At 45.9% G+C, this 21564-nt stretch overlaps 1 protein-coding gene across 4 annotated transcripts in view; it reads right to left on the minus strand.

The window, feature by feature from the left end:
• VDAC1 (voltage dependent anion channel 1) overlaps positions 1 to 21564 on the minus strand; it is a 584928-nt gene that overhangs the window by 159355 nt on the left and 404009 nt on the right. For all 4 annotated transcript variants that reach the window (XR_012242902.1, XM_073620778.1, XM_073620777.1 and 1 more), the window contains exons 7-8: positions 3222 to 3372; positions 1243 to 1300 (exon numbers count right to left, since the gene is read on the minus strand). Coding sequence is in view for 3 of the 4 variants with exons in the window: in XM_073620778.1 (XP_073476879.1) it covers positions 1243 to 1300; positions 3222 to 3372 (209 nt within the window). In the remaining variant the exon portion in view is untranslated. The remainder of the gene's footprint in view (positions 1 to 1242; positions 1301 to 3221; positions 3373 to 21564) is intronic.

The following is a 21564-nucleotide window of genomic DNA, read 5'->3' on the forward strand; positions in this document are numbered from 1 at the left end:
CAGGAAACGCTGCCGCTCACAGTGCCATCTTGGCCACGCCCCCCAGGAACCCCAAATTTAGTGTGCAAACCCAGTGGAACTAGCACTACAACAGATCCAAAACTGGGGATCGTAGCACCAAGTGGCCCCGAGATACGGGGCCCCAAAATCAGTTCAGAAAATGTCAAGCACTTTTCTGCAGCAGAGGATGACATTTTCTGAACCGAATTTGGGGCCCTGTATCTCGGGGCCACTTGGTGCTAGGAACCCCAGCTTTGGATCTGTTATGGTACTAGTTCCACTAGGTTTGCACACCAAATTTGGGGTTCCTAGTACTAAGTGGCCCCGAAATACGGTGCTAGGAACCCCAGCTTTGGATCTGTTGTGGTACTAGTTCCACTGGGTTTGCACACCAAATTTGGGGTTCCTAGTACTAAGTGGCCCCGAGATACGGGGCCCCAAAGTCGGTTCAGAAAATGACATTTTTTCTGCAGAAAAGTGCTTGACTCGAGTATAAGCCGAGGGGGGCACTTTCAGCACAAAAAAAATGTGCTGAAAAACTCGGCTTATACTCGAGTATATACGGTATGTCAGAAGCCAAACCACTATTTATCAAATATGGGTGATTATAACCGTTCATATGGTTGACATGAGAATAAGTTTTATTTTCAAAAGTACTGTATATTTTGCATATTTTCATTTGACATGAAAATATAAACTAGTAGAGTATAAAAACACAGATTTAGCTACTTAAAGTGTTACTAAACCCAGGACCCTACATTCACTATATCTGGTCTCCCACAGTACACAGAACATGGAAAGGAAATTCTTTTAGTAAATATAAACTGCTAAATATATTTTCTCATCAGCAATATATAGCAGTGTTATGACTTCTACCAGTGTCTGGTTAAAGCTTGTAGGAGGAGTTTTTTTCTCCCCTGATTCTCCTGTGAGGCTGCAGGACCCCTGACCCTCTGTCTGGACAGTGCTGATCACATGCACTCTCCCCCAAAAAAAAAAACTTTCTAGCAATACACACCAAACTGAGCATGTGCAGCTTGTCCCCAATGCTCTGTAGTATCAGGAGATGGATTGGGGACTGTGGAAGAAGGGGGGGATCAGAGAAGACAGGATCAAACAGCCTTTTTACACAATGCATTGGGTTAACTCCTTAGGTTCCACAGCGAGTATAACAAGCATGCCTAATTGCATATACAGACAGATTTTACTGTTGTGGGTTTAGTAACACTTTAAACTCCTTACCTGGTTTGAGTGTTTGGGTATAACCTAATCCGATCAGACTTGAGTTATTAACTTTAGCCTGCAAAAAAAAAAAGTTAAGATCATGAAAAATACCATAACACAATAAAGTGAAAAAACAACAAGCAAGAGACAGAAATTACAAAAAATTGTGAATGGATATAAAAAATTGTCCATTCACAAAAGCCCAGTTGTCCAATGCCTACTGTTCCTGTAGGAATGATCAATAGGGCTGTCAATAAAAACCAAAATCACAACTGACAACATAAGGAAAGCTTCACTGGTAAAACCGTTAACTGAAAATGTTCAGCTCATAGCCTATTTGTGTATTTCAATAAGAGAAGCAAAAGAAAGTCGAAAACACACAAACATGCACACTTGTTAATAGACATGTTTATAAGCAGGTCGATAGACAAAAGGGTCTTCCAATGTTAAAAGATTTGTTTATGCAGGCTGTGTTGTCTTTCCTATTACATTTGTGATAAATAAGAAAGCAAATAAAATAGATGGATATGGATATGTCGTTCATGTGGCAACATCATATTTTACTACAGCCAGGGCCGTCTTTAATATTGATTGGACCCTGGGCAAACATTTTCTTGCCCCCCCCCCCTCCCCCCCCCAATACAAATTTTCTCTCCACCCCAACAATCCAAAAAACACACGTAAACTTATGTATTGAATTGTATTGCAACTGTACTGTCATGTTGTAAAGCGCTGCTATATAAATCCTGTATAATAATAATGATGATGGAGGGGCGGGGGAGATAGAGGAGTCCAGGATGATGATGGGGGGGGGGGGGGGGGGGAGTGCAGAATGATGGCGGGGGGGTGTCCAGGATGACACACAGGGTTTGGGAGTTTGTACTGTGAGGTGTTTGTATCATACAGAGCACACAAAAAAAAACACAAGGGGTGGTACTTGCATATTCTCCCCCAAAGTAACCATCTATTGGTCACCTCTGTACCCCCCCTCCATCCACAGCTCACCTCTGTACCCCACTCCATCCACAGCTCACCTCTGTACCCGTCCATCCACAGCTCACCTCTGTACCCGTCCATCCACAGCTCACCTCTGTATCCCACTCTATCCACAGCTCACCTCTGTACCCCACTCCATCCACAGCTCACCTCTGTACCCCACTCCATCCACAGCTCACCTTTGTACCCGTCCATCCACAGCTCACCTCTGTATTCCACGTTCACGTCTGTACCCCTCCATCCACAGCTCACTTCTGTATCCCCTGTCCACCTGTGTACCCTCCCATCCACGTTCACCTCTGTATCCCTCAGTCCACCCCCCCATCCACATTCACCTCTGTATCCATCCGTCCATGTCCACCTTTGTACCCCCCCCCTCTACGTTCACCTCTGTACCCCCCCCTCCACCACACCTCTGTACCCACAATTCTCTGCACATGTGAATCCCCTTCCCCTCTCTCCACGGTGATCTTTCTCACCTGATGACACGGTGTGCAACACAGTTTCTGCCTATCAGACCAGTAGCACACAGCCAGAACACATCACTCTGCTATGTGCTACACAGGTCTGTCAGGTGGGGGTGGGGGCGGGAGGAACACGGAGCACCGCTCTGTCATTCCCTGTGACTCCGGTCCACAGCTCCTGACAGAGGGAGAAGCGGAACAGGCAGGCTCAAGCACAAGAAGCCCGCAGCTGTACCGCTCTCATGTCACATTTTGGCCGCCGCTTAGGACAGCAGGGGGTGGGGGTTGGGGGATCGGCTGCACCCGCTACTCCAGGAAAAACTGCGGGCAGCGCAGGGCTTACGTGGCAGCTGCTTTGGGCCCCACAGCGATGACAGGGCCCAGGGCAGCTACCCCTTTTGCCCTGCGTTAAAGACGGCCCTGACTACAGCAATGTAGCTTTAGATTCACTGAAACATTATGCAGTTGACCATGTTTTCAGCAATATACTACCAAAAACATACCCCTGCAAGAGAATACACAGCTATGCATACTTACAGAGAAAGAAGCATCTGAATCAATCTGATATTTGGCTGCAATTCCAAAGCGGGTGTTGCTGTTTCCTGCAGTCCAAGCCAGGTTTATTGCAGTCTCCAGCTTATCGTTCACCTTCTGGTATACTGAGCCACCAAACTCTGTCCCGTCATTTCTGTTGGTAGCATGTCACACATTAATGAAGCAGAAATACAGCCATACACTCTGTTTTACAGGTAGAAAAACTGCATTCTGTACACTTATTAGAGCTTATTGGGAGACACTGCATTCAGAGACAAATGGGTTATAGTGCCACCTACAGGAGGATTTGGGAGTACAAGTGAACCATAAAAGGTGACCAGCCTGGTAACACCCCTCCCATTCCCAGCATGCCTCAATTCTGTAACAAAGTAGTAACAAGCGCAAGACTATAAAACACAGATTATGATGGGGCTTGTGTCCTTCAATGAATTCCAAAAAAAAGTATTTTATGCCAAGTACAAAAATACAGTTTTCATCGCCCTTCACTGAGGGCCACAGGATTCAAAGACAATTGGGACATCCAAAAGCAGTCCAACTGAGGGGTGGGCAACACAGCAAACAAAACACTAAACAGGCCCACTACAATCAAACAGGAAACTGGGAACTGCCTGTAGCTCAAAGAGCTGTCCGAAGCACCTTATGTCCAAAGCCAGCTTTAGATGAGGCCTGAATACCCACCTGGTTAAACTTGGAGAACCTGTGATAAGACAGTGGTGGCCTTAAAAATAAGGAAAAATTTATTGATGCCCAAGAAGAACTCTAGTTAGTAGTGGGTGCTTCGGCAGATAAGGGTGTAACCCAGTCCTTAAGAGGATAGATTTGAATGATAATCTGAATAAGCCACTGAGAAATGGGTGTGCAAGAAGCGGATTCCCCTTAGCGTGGACGATCCAAGATGGGAAAAATTGGATTTTTGTACTCACCGTAAAATCCATTTCTCTGAGTTAATCGACAGACACAGCGCCTCCTTAATCTTGACCATTGGGTTACATCGCCTCCGCAGGAGTAGGACTAGGCAGAACAAAAAAAAAAAAAAAAAAACCTGGCTATACCCATGGGCTGTCCTCAGTCAGTATATAACCCCCTCCCTGCTCTAGGTATTAAGTTTAGTAGCAAGTGTAATAAAAGTATCATGAACTCCATAGAGGGGTGGGCGCTGTGTCAGTCTATGAACTCAAAGAAATGGATTTTACAGTGAGTACAAAGAATCCCATTTTCTCTTTCGTTCACCGACGGACACAGCGCCTCCTTAACCACCTCAATACAGTGCACTTACACCGCCTTCCTGCCCAGACCAATTTTCAGCTTTCAGCGCTCTCACAGTTTGAATGACAATTACTCAGTCATGCAACACTGTACCCATATGAAACTTGCGTCCTTTTTTTCACACAAATAGAGCTTTCTTTTGGTGGTATTTAACCACTTCAGCCCCGGAAGGATTTACCCCCTTCCTGACCAGAGCACTTTTTACAAATTGGCACTGCGTCGCTTTAACTGCTAATTGCGCGGTCATGCAATGCTGTAACCAAACGAAATTTGCGTCCTTTTCTTCCCACAAATAGAGCTTTCTTTTGATGGTATTTGATCACCTCTGCCGTTTTTATTTTTTGCGCTATACACGGAAAAAGACCGAAAATTTTGAAAAAAAATGATATTTTCTACTTTTTGTTCTAAAAAAAATCCAATAAACTCAATTTTAGTCATACATTTAGGCCAAAATGTATTTGGCCACATGTCTTTGGTAAAAAAAATGTCAATAAGTGTATATTTATTGGTTTGCGCAAAAGTTATAGCGCCTACAATCTAGGGTACATTTTCTGGAATTTACACAGCCTTTAATTTATGACTGCCTATGTCGTTTCTTGAGGTGCTAAAATGGCAGGGCAGTACAAAACCCCCACAAATGACCCCATTTTGGAAAGTAGACACCCCAAGGAAATTGCTGAGAGGCATGTTGAGCCCATTGAATATTCATTTTTTTTGTCCCAAGTGATTGAATAATGACAAAAAAAAAAAAAAAAAAATTACAAAAAGTTGTCACTAAATGATATATTGCTCACACAGGCCATGGGCATATGTGGAATTGCACCCCAAAATACATTTAGCTGCTTCTCCTGAGTATGGGGATACCACATGTGTGGGACTTTTTGGGAGCCTAGCCGCATACGGGGCCCCGAAAACCAATCACTGCCTTCAGGATTTCTAAGGGCGTACATTTTTGATTTTACTCCTCACTACCTATCACAGTTTTGAAGGCCATAAAATGCCCAGATGGCACAAACCCCCCCCAAATGACCCCATTTTGGAAAGTAGACACCCCAAGCTATTTGCTGAGAGGCATGTTGAGTCCATGGAATATTTTATATTTTGACACAAGTTGCGGGAATGTGACAATTTATTTATTTATTTTTTTTTTTTTTGCACAAAGTTGTCACTAAATGATATATTGCTCACACAGGTCATGGGCATATGTGGAATTGCACCCCAAAATACATTCTGCTGCTTCTCCTGAGTATGGGGATACCACATGTGTGGGACTTTTTAGGAGCCTAGCCGCGTACGGGACCCCGAAAACCAATCACCGCCTTCAGGATTTCTAAGGGTGTACATTTTTGATTTCACTCTTCACTGCCTATCACAGTTTCGGAGGTCATGGAATGCCCAGGTGGCACAAACCCCCCCCAAATGACCCCATTTTGGAAAGTAGACACCCCAAGCTATTTGCTGAGAGGCATGGTGAGTATTTTGCAGCTCTCATTTGTTTTTGAAAATGAAGAAAGACAAAAAAAAAAATTTTTTTTTTCTTTTTTTAATTTTCAAAACTTTGTGACAAAAAGTGAGGTCTGCAAAATACTCACTATACCGCTCAGCAAATAGCTTTGGGTGTCTACTTTCAAAAATGGGGTCATTTGGGGGGGGGTTTGTGCCACCTGGGCATTCCATGGCCTCCGAGACTGTGATAGGCAGTGAAGAGTGAAATCAAAAATTTACGCCCTTAGAAAGCCTGAAGGCGGTGCTTGGTTTTCGGGGTCCCATACGCGGCTAGGCTCCCAAAAAGTCTCACACATGTGGTATCCCCGTACTCAGGAGAAGCAGCAGAATGTATTTTGGGGTGTAATTTCACATATTCCCATGGCATGTTTGAGCAATATATCATTTAGTGACAACTTTGTGCAAAAAAAAAAAAAAAAAAAAAAAATTTGTCTCTTTCCCGCAACTTGTGTCACAATATAAAATATTCCATGGACTCGACATGCCTCTCAGCAAATAGCTTGGGGTGTCTACTTTCCAAAATGGGGTCATTTGGGGGGGGGTTTGAACTGTCCTGGCATTTTATGCACAACATTTAGAAGCTTATGTCACACATCACTCACTCTTCTAACCACTTGAAGACAAAGCCCTTTCTGACACTTTTTGATTACATGAAAAAATTATTTTTTTTTGCAAGAAAATTACTTTGAACCCCCACACATTATATATTTTTTTAAAGCAAATGCCCTACAGATTAAAATGGTGGGTGTTTAATTTTTTTTTTCACACAGTATTTGCGCAGCAATTTTTCAAACGCATTTTTTGGGGAAAAAACACACTTTTTTACATTTTAATGCACTAAAACACACTATATTGCCCAAATGTTTGATGAAATAAAAAAGATGATCTTAGGCCGAGTACATGGATACCAAACATGACATGCTTTACAATTGCGCACAAACGTGCAGTGGCAACAAAATAAATACATTTTTAAAAGCCTTTAAAAGCCTTTACAGGTTACCACTTTAGATTTACAGAGGAGGTCTACTGCTAAAATTACTGCCCTCGTTCTGACCGTCGCGGTGATACCTCACATGCATGGTGCAATTGCTGTTTACATTTGACGCCAGACCGACGCTTGCGTTCGCCTTAGCGCGAGAGCAGGGGGGACAGGGGTGCTTTTTTTTTTTCTTTATTATTTTTTTGCTTTTTTATCTTATTTTAAAACTGTTCCTTTCATTTTTTTTTTTTTTTTAATCATTTTTACTGTTATCTCAGGGAATGTAAATATCCCCTATGATAGCAATAGGTAGTGACAGGTACTCTTTTTTGAAAAAATTGGGGTCTATTAGACCCTAGATTTCTCCTCTGCCCTCAAAGCATCTGACCACACCAAGATCGGTGTGATAAAATGCTTCCCCAATTTCCCAATGGCGCTATTTACATCCGGCGAAATCTAAGTCATAAAATGCTCGTAGCTTCCGGTTTCTTAGGCCAAAGAGATGTTTGGAGCCACTCTCGTCTCTGATCAGCTCTATGGTCAGCTGGCTGAATCACCGGCTGCATTCTCAGGTTCCCTGTTGAGACAGGAGAGCCAGAGAAAAACACGGAAGACGATGGGGGGGGGGGGGCATTCTCTCTGCTTGTAAAAGCAGTCTAGAGGCTAATTAGCCGCTAGGATTGCTTTTACATGAAAGCCGACCGCTGGCTGAAAAGAATGATACCAAGATGATACCTAAACCTGCAGGCATCATTCTGGTATAACCACTCAAAGTCGTGAATGCTGTACCTGAAGACAAAAATATGGCTAACAATAAAGCACAGTAAACGGTAAAGTATAAAAAACTGCATACCTGAAAAGCAAACATGATAAAACATAATAACAATAAAACATTGCAGAATAGAATACAGTAAAAAAGAGCAGAACAATAGAGAGAATAGAGAGAGAGAGAATAGAGAGAGAACAATAAAACGACAACTATTATTTTTTATTTTATATTTTTGTTTGTGTTTTTTTTTTTTTTTTACACTTTTTTTGTAACTGTAACTTTTATAACTGTAACCGGTTCCAGGTTCGGGTCTCTCAAAATGCGATGGCATCTTGGGAGACCCTGTGAAAGTGTGTCCTAGTCTGTGCAATGCTGTACCCTACGCTAATACTCAGCTAGTGAATGGTAGCGTTCAAAACATTCACCAATGCAAAGACCAGGATTGTCAGGACAGGAGGGACAATAATAGCGGGTGTCACGCCTATATCCGCGCTTGCTGCAGACACGACATCTTTTTTGGGGGGTTCGCTGGGTAGGGGTACTCGGGAGGACATAAAAATGCCTCTCATGCAGCCGACTGCATTTGGTTGGGGATGTGAATGGGGGAAGTACGGGCGCTGCAGAAGTGGTGGGTTCCCAATTAGGATTGGCGAATGCAGCAGGAAGGGCACTATGGGCACGACGGGCCTGTGTTTGTCTTCTTGGTGGCAGCGGGACACTATTTGTGCTTGCCACCTCACCAGCTTGAACTGCACTTATGGGACTCGCCACGTCACCAAGTGTTACTGCAGTGCTGGTTTGACTACGACCGGGGTGTACTAGGCCGCTGGCGCTTGCCAGTTCACCAAAACGCTACCAAAAAAACTGTTAACGATCGCAGGGATCAGGCCTGACTCTGCGAACGCTGCAGTTATGCGTTTAGTGTTTTGTAAGTGACAGTGATCGATCGATACTGCACTTGGGTGGGCTGGGCTGGGCCGGGCGGAGGGGCAAAACGCAGGTGCTAGCAGGTATCTGGGCTGATCCCACTAACACTGCGTTTTTGGGAACCCTAAACTGCTGGGGATGCCAGTATAGATCTGATCGGATCAGATATTGATCAGTTCAGATACTATACCACTAAGGGAGGTGTACGGTGCGTGCGTGGGTGTTAGCGCTACTGGCACTAACCTGACGCTGCCTGGGGCTGGTGCTTGCCAGTTCACCAAAACGCTACCAAAAAAACTGTTAGCGATCGCAGGGATCAGGCCTGACTCTGCGAACGCTGCAGTTATGCGTTTAGTGTTTTTTTAAGTGACAGTGATCGATCGATACTGCACTTGGGTGGGCTGGGCTGGGCCAGGCGGAGGGGCAAAACGCAGGTGCTAGCAGGTATCTGGGCTGATCCCGCTAACACTGCGTTTTTGGGAATCCTAAACTGCTGGGGACGCTAGTATAGATCTGATCAGATATTGATGCGTTCAGATACTATACCACTAAGGGAGGTGTACGGTGCGTGGGTGTTAGCGCTACTGGCACTAACCTGACGCTGCCTGGGGCTGGTGCTTGCCATTTCACCAAAACGCTACCAAAAAAACTGTTAGCGATCGCAGGGATCAGGCCTGACTCTGCGAACGCTGCAGTTATGCGTTTAGTGTTTTGTAAGTGACCGTGATCGATCGATACTGCACTTGGGTGGGCTGGGCCGAGCCGGGCGGAGGGGCAAAACGCAGGTGCTAGCAGGTATCTGGGCTGATCCCGCTAACACTGTGTTTTTGGGAACCCTAAACTGCTGGGGACGCTAGTATAGATCTGATCGGATCAGATATTGATCCGTACAGATACTATACCACTAAGGGAGGCGTATGCTGCGTGCGTGGGTGTTAGCAGTACTGGCGCTAATCTGACGCTGCCTGGGGCGACGCATATCACCGCCGGGCGATCAGGGGGCTAAATCTTTATTCGGTAATAAACGGCGGGTGCCCTGACACTATAAAAAATAAACAAACTAACCAGCGTCACCCGTAACGGTTATACAGTGATCAGTGGTGAAAGGGTTAACTAGGGGGCAATCAAGGGGTTAAAACATTTATTAGGTAGTATATGGGGGTCCCTGTCGCTATAAAACGCTGACGGCGAACCTAAATATTTACCTCACTAACTAGCATCACCAGCGACACTAATACAGCGATCAGAAAAATGATCGCTTAGCGACACTGGTGACGGGGGGTGATCAAGGGGTTAAAACTTTATTAGGGGGGGTTAGGGGGGTACCCTAGACCTACAGGGGGCCTAACACTCACTGCCCTGACACTGTAACTGTCACAAACTGACACCAATACAGTAATCAGAAAAAAAAAAAAAAAAAAAAAAAAAACCTGCTGGTGTCAGTTTGTGACGGGGGGGGGGGGTGATTGGGGGGGGATCGGGGGGCGATCGGGGGGGGGATCGGGGTGTAATGTGTGCCTGGCATGTTCTACTGTGTGTGTGTGTGTTGTGCACTCACATTTCAGTCTTCTCTCCTCGGCCCGGAACGGAAAATACCGAGCCGAGGAGAGATGACATCATTTCCTCTGCCTCTGTGTACAATACAGAGGCAGGGAAATGATCCCATTGGCTGGGAGCGATCGCGAGGGGGGGGCCACGAATGGATGGCCTCCCCCTCACCACCGATCGCCGGGGGACATTTGCCGACCGCCGCAGGCACCGGGGGGGGTCCGATCGGACCCCCCACCCGCGGGCAGGCAAGGACGTACATGTAAGTCCTTTTGCCTGCCCGTGCCATTCTGCCGACGTATATAGTCGTGCGGCGGTCGGCAAGTGGTTAATCACTAGTGGGTTTTTTTGTGCTATAAATAAAAAAATACTGTACATTTTGTGAAAAAAATAAGCCTTTTTCTTTGTTTCTGTCATAAAATTTTGCTAATTAGTAATTTTGATTCATAAATTTTGGCCAAAACGTATACTGCTACATATCTTTGGTAAAATAACCCAAATTAGTGTAAATTTATTTGGTCTTTGTGAAAGTTAGAGAGTCTACAAACTATGGTTCCAATCTCTGAAAACTGATCACATCTGATCAGGCCTTCAGTACATCAGGTGAATCTCATTTCTTGAGACACTAACAAGTCAGGAAAGTACAAATACCCCCCAAATGACCCCTTTTTAGAAAATAGACATTCCAAGGTATTAAGGAAGTAGCATGGTAAGTTTTTTTAAGTTGTCATTTTTTTCCCACAATTCTTTGCAAAATTAAGATTTTTTTTTTACAAAATTGTAATATTATCAGGTTATTTCTCACACACAGCATATGTATACAACAAATTACACCCCAAAATACATTCTGCTAATCTTCCAGAGTATGGTGTTACCACCTGTGTGATACTTTTACACAGCCTGGCCACATACAAAGGACCAACATTGAAGTAGCACGTTCAGGCGTTCTACGAGCATAAATGACATATCTCATTTCTCAACCACCTATTACACTTTTGAAGGCCCTGGAGCACCAGGACAACGGAATTGCCCACAAAATGACCCCATTTTGGAAAGCAAACACCCCAACGTATAATCTATGAGGCATAATGAGTCTTTTGAACTGTTCATTTTTTTTCAGACGTTTTTGGAAAATGTGGAAAAAAAAATGAAAACGCATTTTTTTTTTTTTTTTTTTACACAAAGTTGTCAATTTATAAGATATTTCTAACACATAGCATGTATATAGCAAAAATTACACCCCAAAATACATTCTGCTACTCTTCCCGAGTATGGCGATACCACGTGTGAGACTATTACACAGCCTGGCCACATACAGAGGACCAACATTGAAGTAGCACCTTCAGGCATTCTAAGAGCATAAATTACACATCTCATTTAATTCCTACCTATCACACTTTTGAAGGTCCTTGAGCATCAGGACAGTGGAATTACCCACAAAATGACCCAATTTTGGAAAACAAACACCCCAACGTATATTCTATGAGGCATGGGCTGCAAATAGGTACTCGGGTACTCTGATGGGCTGCAGATAGGTACATGGGTACTATGACGGGCTGGAGACAGGTACTTGGGTAACTTGATGAGCTGCAGACAGGTACTCGGGTACTCTGATGGGCTGGTGACTGGTAATCGGGTACTCTGAAGGGCGGTGATAGGTACTCTATACTCATATGGACTGTGACAGGTACTCAGATGAACTGTGACAGGTCCTCAGGTACTCTCATGAACTGTGACATGTACTCGGGTACTCTGATGGACTGTGACAGGTACTCGGGTATTCTGATGGACTGTGACAGGTACTCGGGTACTCTGATGGACTGTGACAGGTACTCGGGTACTCTGATGGACTGTGACAGGTACTCGGGTACTCAGATGGACTGTGACAGGTACTCAGATGGACTGTGACTCATATGGACTGTGACTCATATGGACTGTGACAGGTACTATGATGGGTGATGACACTCCTCTTTATTGGGGGGGCGTGGGGGGGGGCAATCAGTGTGATTAGTGTACACTGTAAGCGGTAATGAGATGTTACCGCAATCTCATCACGCACAATCGGTGGGTGAGGACAACCGAGTAACATCTCGTTACCGCGGTTTATTGACATTTAGTGATCGGCTGTGAAAGGATCACAGCCGATCACGTGGTAAACAGCCGCCAGCCAATGGCTGTTTACCAGCGTCGGTGACAAGCAGTGTTCCCGGATACACGCCACCACCGATGTGCACGCGCAGCGCACCTGCTATAATGCGCCGTGCACAGTGGGGTGGAACCATCTGTGATCGGCCGTGATGAAGTCACAATTACGTGGTAAACAGCCATAACCAATGGCTGTTCACCCCCCTTGGTGGCAAGTGGTGTCTCCGTGACACGTTCGCCACTGAAGGAACAGGGATGCGCATGAACAATCGCGCGCATTCCCTGTTTAAATGGAGGGCCATCTTTTGACGCCCTCCCAGAACGAGAGCTGCACCGCCTGGCCATAATTGGGACGTCCAAAAGCAGTGCCAAAGAAAAAGGAGGGGTGGGCAAATAACCCAAGGCTAACCACAAGAGCCCTAACCAGGACACAGGAGCCTTAACAGAGTCACAGGAGCCCCATCTGAAATAAAAAAATTTAAAGAAAAAACACCCCTCAAAAGGGAACCCTTTTCTTAAAACAGCAGCCTGCAAAACCTTGCGACCAAAAGAAGCATCCGCAAATGCCAAAATATCTACTTTATAGAATTTATTGAAGGTATGCACTGACGACCAAGTGGTCACCTTGCAAACCTGTGATATTGACGCTTGATGACGGAAGGCCCATGAAGTACTAAGCGCCCGAGTAGAATGCGCCCTGACAGGGAAAGGAGGAACCTGACCCTTAATAGAATAGGCCTGAATCACAGTCTGCCTGATCCATCTAGAGATGGTAGCCAAGGAAGCAGCCAGCCCTTTCCTTGGTCCCTGTGTAACCAAAAAAAGTGAGTCTTACTTCAGGAAGGACTCAGTGGCTGCCAGATACACTTGAATCGCATGAACCAGATCCAAGGTATGCAAAGCAAATTCCTTGAGATGAGCTGGTTTGGGACACAAGGACGGCAACACAATGTTCTCATTCAAATGGAAGTCAGAGACAACTTTGGGCAGAAATGATGGGCAGGGACGAAGAACCACTTTATCCCTATGGAGTACTAAATAGGGACTACAACAGGATAATGCCGCCAACTTCGAAACCTTGCAGACCGAGGTAATAGCCACCAAGAATGCCACCTTCTAGGACAACGTAGGTAAGAGAAACCCCGAATATTCTCAAATGGAGGTTTCTGGAGAAACGATAGCACTAAGTTTAAATCCCATGGCGGCAAAAGAGACCATACAGCTGGAGCCATATGCTGGACTCCTTGAACGAAGGTACTAACTAAAGAGTGAGTTGCTGAAATAAGACTGCTAAGGCAGACACCTGGCCCTTGATGGTGCTCAAAGCCAACTTCTGCTCAACGCCCCATTGAAGAAGAGCTAAGTTCCATGCCACAGAAAAGGATCGAGGATGAACGCCAATCGACTCACACCAAAAAATGTACGCTTTCCAAGTCTGATGGTATATCTTACTAGAAGTCGACTTCCTCGCCTTAACCATAGTAGGGATCACTGATCCCGGCAGACCTCTATCTCTCAGTATCTGGCTTTCAATGGCTAGGTCCAACTGGTCCTCTTTGAGAGGTAGCTTCCAAGGGACGTTTAAGGCCACCAGAAGACTTTTACCCTCAGTCCTTCACAGGCACCAGAGAAGAGGAAGGTATTGGCCCGAAGTGGCACTAGGACGACTGCAGCGTCTACCAGAGGAACCCGCGAGATTGCCATGAGCCACAGTTACTTCCTGTTAAACTGAACCTGCTGAAGAAGTCGACGTTTGAGAAGAAAAACTACTAACCTGGTCAGCATTCACTCCAGAGTCAGCCCCAGGTAACCCGCAGTAACAAGTGCGTCCACCAGCGCTTTTTCACTCGCTGCTGAGACCACAGAGGACTCATCCTCACTATCGGACGGGTCAGGGGGCGAAATATTAAACCCCCCCTGGACAGGCCACGTCCCTGGCGGCATCAGGCTCAGAATCAGATGAGACAAACTGAGCAGGGGAAGGTGGGGGATGCTTCCTCCTGGGTCTTTGCCCACACGCTACTTCCACCCGGGATACCAATGACTCAAGGAACGCCGTTAGCGCAACCTTGGGAAGCTTGGGTTCCGAGGAACCTGCCACCTCCATGAGGGGATCAGTGGGTGAGATGTGACCCTGGGGCTCCACATGAAAGAAGACCCCGTAGTACAAAAGGAATCTTTGGCACCACCAAAGGACACCCCAATGGCCAGGTTACCTATCAGCAGAGAGGGAGACACACAAGGACCCCCAAAGACTCACCCTCCCAGCCAGAAGAGCGCCATAAATCGAAACCAGCAAACACCAATGGTCGGCATCTATTTCATCCATCCCGGGCAGCAATAGGAGAAGAAGAGGAAGAGGAGGAGCCCTGGCATCTCCACGAGGCTCCAACCATCTCCAGCGTCTCTTTAGACTAAAAAAAATGGCTGCCATGATGTCATCGGACCTCCCAAACATGGCCGCCAGTCGTTTGACATGCTGAAGCAAGCTGCCAGAATCCTCTCTGTGCCTTCAACATCGCTGCACCCTCTGCAAGGGGACCTCCCTCCAAAAGGTACTGTACTCCACCAGGCCAGGTGAACATTTAAAAAGGGACACCGCTGTGCACTCTGCACTGCTGCGCTTTCAGCACTGGGACCCCCAAACTGCACACTACCTCACACTGCACACACAGCAGGGCATGCATCTAGGGGTCTCAGTTGCACCCTCTGCACTGGAATTCCCCCCCATACTGCCAGGGTAGGACACACACCACCCAAGGGAAATGGAAGGGGAGACCCCCAGGGGTCCCTGCTGCCTGCCCTGGAACTCCCACTAATCCGTTGGGGGAGGGAGAAGTCCAGCTTAACCAAGGGACTTTAGGATGGGAGGAGGATCCTGCAGGCAGGTCCGACCATCCCTGGAGGGTATCCGCGTCCAGCCCAAACCGCACAAAGGAGGAGAGGGGGGACTGTACTTACCGATCCATGGTGCGGGTGACCCTCCAGACAGAACACTTTGCCACCGAAGCTGGGGGGGGCTGTCGGCCAAGGGACCGCTAGGACTCGGACCAGAGCCCGTTTGTATGCGAACCTGCAAGACGTTTAACTCGCGGGCCAGCTGCCGTCCATTGAGGCTATGTCACGGCCAACCTAGCGTGTAGCTGTGGTCTGCATGTGCTCGCTGGCTGGACTGGGGAGATCACTGGATCTAGATTATCCAGCCCGTCAGTTGATTGTAGATCTTCCAGGAGAAAATGCATAGAAGAAAGGCAAGAAGATAAATTTGCTAGGATCCTAGCAAGGAGCTAGGTCCTTACTCCTGACAGACAGAAATAAACTGAATAACTGGAGCAGGGAGGGGGTTATATACTGACTGAGGACAGTCCATGGGCGTAGCCAGGTATTTTTTTTTGTTCTGCCTAGTCCTAATCCTGCGGAGGTGATATAACCCAATGGTCAAGATTAAGGAGGCGCTGTGTCCGTCGAACGAAAGAGAAAAGGGTATCAGCTCTTTCTAAAGGAAGCAGTGGCTGAGTGGTAAACCTATACAACACAGACTACATCCAGAACAATGTCCTGTGAAAGGAGAAAGAAAAAAAAAAGGAAAGGTAGAAATATAGGTGGGGTAGACATGAACAGCATGAAATACATCCAAACAATGAAGGAAAACCTCCTGATGTACTGGGGCTGGAACCCCCCCCCAGAGCATCCTGTCAAAAATCAACTGCATGCTGTTCCTGCTGTGCTGTTTGTTGCCGGTGCCATGTACGGCTGGCAGCAGAGCAGGGACACTATGCAGTTGATTTCAGTCTGTAGCAGTGCTTTAATGCATGTTAGTAGCTACAGCTGCACTGTGCAGCATTCCGCACTTGGTCGGCACTCATGCTGTGCTGTTTAAACTGCGGGCCAGGCTGCCAGACTCGGCTTGAGCTGACACTGTCTTCACACATCACTAAGCAGAACGGCCGGCCCCCTTCCGCCCACCGCTCTATTCCATTGGCTCCTTGCAGTGCCGCCCGCCTTTGGCTTGGGGGGAGGAGGTTTGCCGGGCCCTCGAGGATGTCGTGAATAAGGTGGAAGAAGTGCTGGCTGCTGCTCTGCCTTCTGGTCCAGGTGTGTCCCTCTTCCACAGGCAAGCTTACCACTGCTGTGCTTTCGTGTTTGTATTGGGAATTTCTGAAGCTCCTTTCTGTCTCGCCCCCCTCTCTTGCCCTCTCGGTGTGACCTCTGACTCAAACACCTTCCCCCCTCATCACTTGTACTGAAAGAACCAGGAGGCAAGAAGGAGGTGAGCTAAGTTTTTCCTGGGTTGAAAGCTTCCAAAGTTTCAGGAGGATTTGTGTTGCAGATAAGGTGACAAATCAGGAAACAGTGTGGGGGGAGTTTGCAGCCCCCCCACAGATGACAGATATGTCCCTAGCTGGTACACACATCTATACAAACATCCCCCAATCATGCTGTCAAGATAATGTGAAGGAAATTTATGACCAATCATGTAATCCTGCGTTTATGTGGTGAATTTACACTTTTGAATGTACAGACTCAGAGCTTGGATAACACAGGGTTATATGAATGGTCATAACTTAACATCCACATCCATTATTTTATATCATGATAATTAAAACTAAAATTAAATTTATCAGGAAGTCAGATTTACATGCAACAGCACCTTGTCTATATGCAAAATTATATGACATACCATTATGTTTAATTCTAAACCACAAACTCCATATTAGACTTCCCTCATCACAGACCATCCCAAACATAGACCCTCCCCTCCATCACAGACCCCCCCCCATCACACTCCTCTCCCATCACTCCTCTCCCATCACAGATCCCTTGCCATCAGACTCCTCTCTCATCACAGATCCCCCCCCCCCCTTTATCACAAACTCCGCTCCATTGCAGATCCCCCCCATCACAGACTCCTCTCCATCACAGATCCCCTCCTATCACAGTCTCCCCCCATCATAGTCCTGCATCAATATTACAAATGACCCCTTCCATAAGATCGCAGCACTCCCCTCCCCTACCTTAGTTACACAAGGCGGGAAGCACAGCAGGTCCAGATAAAGGGCGGGACTTTTCATGGTGATTGATTGCTGGGAACGCAACGCTGTCTAGTAATCAAACACCTGCTTCTTAACTTGAAAAGTCACACCCTTTGTATGGACCTGCCATGTTTCCCGTCTTGTGCAAATAAGGTAGGGGAGGGGAAGGGGAGTGCTATAAACTTATGGAAGGGACAGACCTGCCACGCCTGCTGGGCCAGGTGAAGAAAAGCTGTACATCTGATCTGGTGCCGCAGTGCGCACCAAACTGCTGGAAAAAAAATCTTGTGCGTCAATTTGCAGCCCCTCTCAAAGAGCCGCCTGGGTCCAATGGACCCAGCAAGACCCATGGTAGGGCCGGCCCTGCATACAGAGTGCCAGGGTCTGGCTTATGTAGATACTTATTTACACCTTATAACAAGAGATCATTTTCATTGAGTAGCACTGTTGATCGCTTCCTGGTCACCCCACAGAAACTGCAAGAATTCCTTTCCCATTCTGTCGCTGTCATATCCTCCACACTCCTCTCCTGTACATACCGCTCACTGTTATACCCTCCACACTCCCCTCCTGTACATACTGTCGCCATCATACCCTCCACACTCCCCTCCTGTACATACTGTCGCCATCATACCCTCCATACTCCTCTCCTGTACATACTGCCCTCTGCCACACTCCTCGCCTGTACATACTGATCAATGTCGTACTCTCATCTCTCCTCTCCTGTACATACTGAAGGTGTCCTGAGTTTCTTTATTTTAAAAGTGAGACTTCAGGGGTCTGTTTAGACTCCTGATATATCACCAAAGCCCCCCCCCCCCCCCCCCATTGAAATAAAAAATAAAAAGTAAAAAGTTTAAAATTGTAAAAAAAAGAAATAAGTGTAAAAAAAATAAAAATAAATAAAAATTATCAGGCTAAAATTTCTAATCAGACTAAAAAGCCACACTTAATATGTGGTATAATTTAGCCACACCCACTGTGTGCCATGGTATGCACACCGCAGGCCACTGACCAAGATAGGCTCCTGGTACCGTTATTGGGTCGCCTGCTTTAAGTCTCCTGCCACTCTGCATATCATCAAGCTTGGTGCCCCTCTGTTTGGGCCTGCTAATTAATGTGCCACATATCAGATATCTTTAAACCTGAGAGCCCCATGATCTCAAATTGCCCAGAAGCCGCAAGAATAGTTAGTCTGCCCCTGATTGTGTGACAACTGGCAAAGTTGGTGATTGAGGCTGGGCAGAGGCTTCCATTGCTGTTGTGCTAGGCCCTGTTCACATCTAGCAATTTGGGATTGTGGGCGGAATCGCCGTGATTCTGCCTGAAATTTCAAATCACAGTGCAATGCTGGCAAAATGCAGCACATGTGTTTGTGTTCCATTTATTCTTATTGGCACCAAAACACGTTATGGTTTTGCTGTGATTGTTGAGTGATTTGTCATACAACAAATAACCAAAACCACACTGCAATTTAGGGTCCACTAAAAATGAATGGAACAGATACGTGCTCTGCATTTTTCCAGCATTGCAGTGCAATTTGGAATTGCGGGCAGAATTACAGCGATTCTGCCCATGATCCCAAATCACTAGATGTGAACGGGACCTTAATGACAGCGACTGAGTCTTGGCTAAGTTTTCCATTGCTGTTGTGTTACTGTTTCCTGGCCACACCACATTCTCAGTATCTCCTCTGGACTCTGCACAATACCTCTTCTTCTGTCCTGTATGTGGGTGTAATTCTCAGTATCTGTTCTTATTCTGTATATATGGACTCTGCACAGTACCACTTCTATTGTCTGATATGCTGGGTTAACAAAAAATCAGTGAGTATGCTGCCTTCCACAAGATGGTGCCCTTTGCACCTGCCCAGTAAGATCGGCTATTACAGTGCACCACCCTGTGGTAGGCAGTCCAATGGCTGAGAGGAGAGCACTGACAGCCATGTTCTGGTGGGGGTAGGGGAACACTATAGCAATGCGGCGAAAATCGCTGTACTAACACTGCGTGTGTTCGTACAGTGATCTGTCAGGTTTTTTTTGTTTAGCCCAGCATACAATATATACCAGGCTTTAGACTGGGCAATAGCCAACCTCACTGGGCAACGTTCATAAAAACTGGAAAAAGGACAAATTCAGGCTCAATTTTCAAGAAGATCTGAGAAATCAGAATACTGTGATTGCTACTATGAGCAACACATAGTTTTTCCTTTTTCCAGTCTTTATAAACTTGACACAATTTGTTTTATTAAAAAATACTTTTACCTGCTACTGAACCCCCACCAGAACAAAAAATTATCTATGACCCTGGGCTGGACAGAGGGATGGAATGAAAAGTCAAAAGGATGAAACTACCTTAGGAAGGAAAGAGGCTCTAGGCCTTAACACTACCTTGTCTCTATGTAAGACCAGAAAGGGTTCTCTAAAAGACAAGGATGCCAGTTCAGACACACACCTCACAGAGGTGATGGCAACAAAGAAAGCATCCATGTGGGTAATTGCAGCAAGGGGAATATACCCAATCGGGTATATTGAACTTTGGTACCGAAAGTACCAAGTTCAAACTGCACAGATTGATGGGTGAAAATACAGGGGGAGCCACATGAGAAACCAAGTACACGCGTTTTAACATAAAAAGGGGGAGGCTGGTGGTTTCTGGAACAAGTGCAGAGAACTGACACATAGTGGTATGGAGAAATGTGGGTAGCCTCTATAATAATAATGGGGATAGAGAATAAGTAAAGGGTTGTACCATCATCCAGAAACTTAGCGATAAATAGATTGGATGCTTGGTCCCCAGCCAAGCCTCCCAAAGGGGCAGGGGCAATTGGACTATATTGGTACAATATAGGAAATCAGATTCAAAAGTATACACAGGTATAAAGAGAGTTCATTGATATAAAATGTATTAATACAAAATTGATGACACACACTAAATGGTCAAATACAAGTTAAAAGCATGGTAACAACCCATGTATATATCACCGAAGTAGTAATCTCCAAACAGGGGAGATCACAGTGGGATAGTTGATCACAGATTGCATCTCTACTAGTTTTGCAGACTGATCCCACTTTGTCAGAAGAATATCTGCAATTTGATTAACAGGTGATCAGTGACAATATATTAGACTACAATGATAACAACATTTGATACCAGAAAGTCAATAACAATTGAAAAACAAACTATTATACATATGGGGGGAACAGAGCAGAGCTGCTTACCTGAAATCTGGCGCGCACAGGACACGGGGCGTCACCAAGCTCTGACCCCTGTTTGGGGATTACTACTTTGGTGATATACATGGATTGTTACCATGCTTTTAACTTGTATTTGGCCATTCAGTGTGTGTCATCAATTTTGTATTAATACATTTTATATCAATGAACTCTATTTATACCTGTGTATACTTTTGAATGTCATTTCCCATATTGTACACAGATAGTCCAATTGCCCCTGCCCCTTTGGGAGGCTTGGCTGGGGACCAAGCATCCAATCTATTTATCACATAGTGGTATGGGCCAAATACTTGTCCAGGCCCAACTGCAAAAAGGTCATGATATGTCCTACAAAACAATTTTGGGGATGAAAGCTTCTTTCCTTGCATCAGGCAAATTATGTCTTCTACGAGTGATGGTAGACCTTGCGAGAAGTGGATGTTCTAGCTTTTAACATGGTAAAAATCAGCCAGCAGCAATTGAGCAGGATAGTAAACTGGTCCTTAGGACAGAAGATCCTGTCAATCAGGAAGAGCCTACAGAGTACCTACCATAAGTCTGATTAGGTTGGAGCGCCATATCTGCCTGGGCCTGCCCAAAGCTATCAGTAGCACTGAAATGCCGTCCATCTTGTTCCTATGGTTCAGATAAGAAAGGACCTTTGGGGGAGTAAAAAAAAGCCAATCAGGACATACTGATACCAGGGAGTCACCAGTGAATCCACTGCTTTTGCCATGGTATTTCAGTTTCTAGAGACAAGCTTGTCCAGTTTGCTGTTGAATCTGGAGCCCAGGAGGGCCACATCCAGCGTCCCTAATCTGCGACACAAATCCTGGAACATTAAGTTATGCCCATGACAGAATTCTTTCTCCCTCTTTAGCCCTGGCCAAACTTCTTGTTCCTCCGTGAAGGTTGATGTAGTGGCGTTTCTGACAGA

This window comes from Aquarana catesbeiana, linkage group LG03, assembly GCF_042186555.1.
Source record: "Aquarana catesbeiana isolate 2022-GZ linkage group LG03, ASM4218655v1, whole genome shotgun sequence".
NCBI lineage: Eukaryota > Metazoa > Chordata > Amphibia > Anura > Ranidae > Aquarana > Aquarana catesbeiana.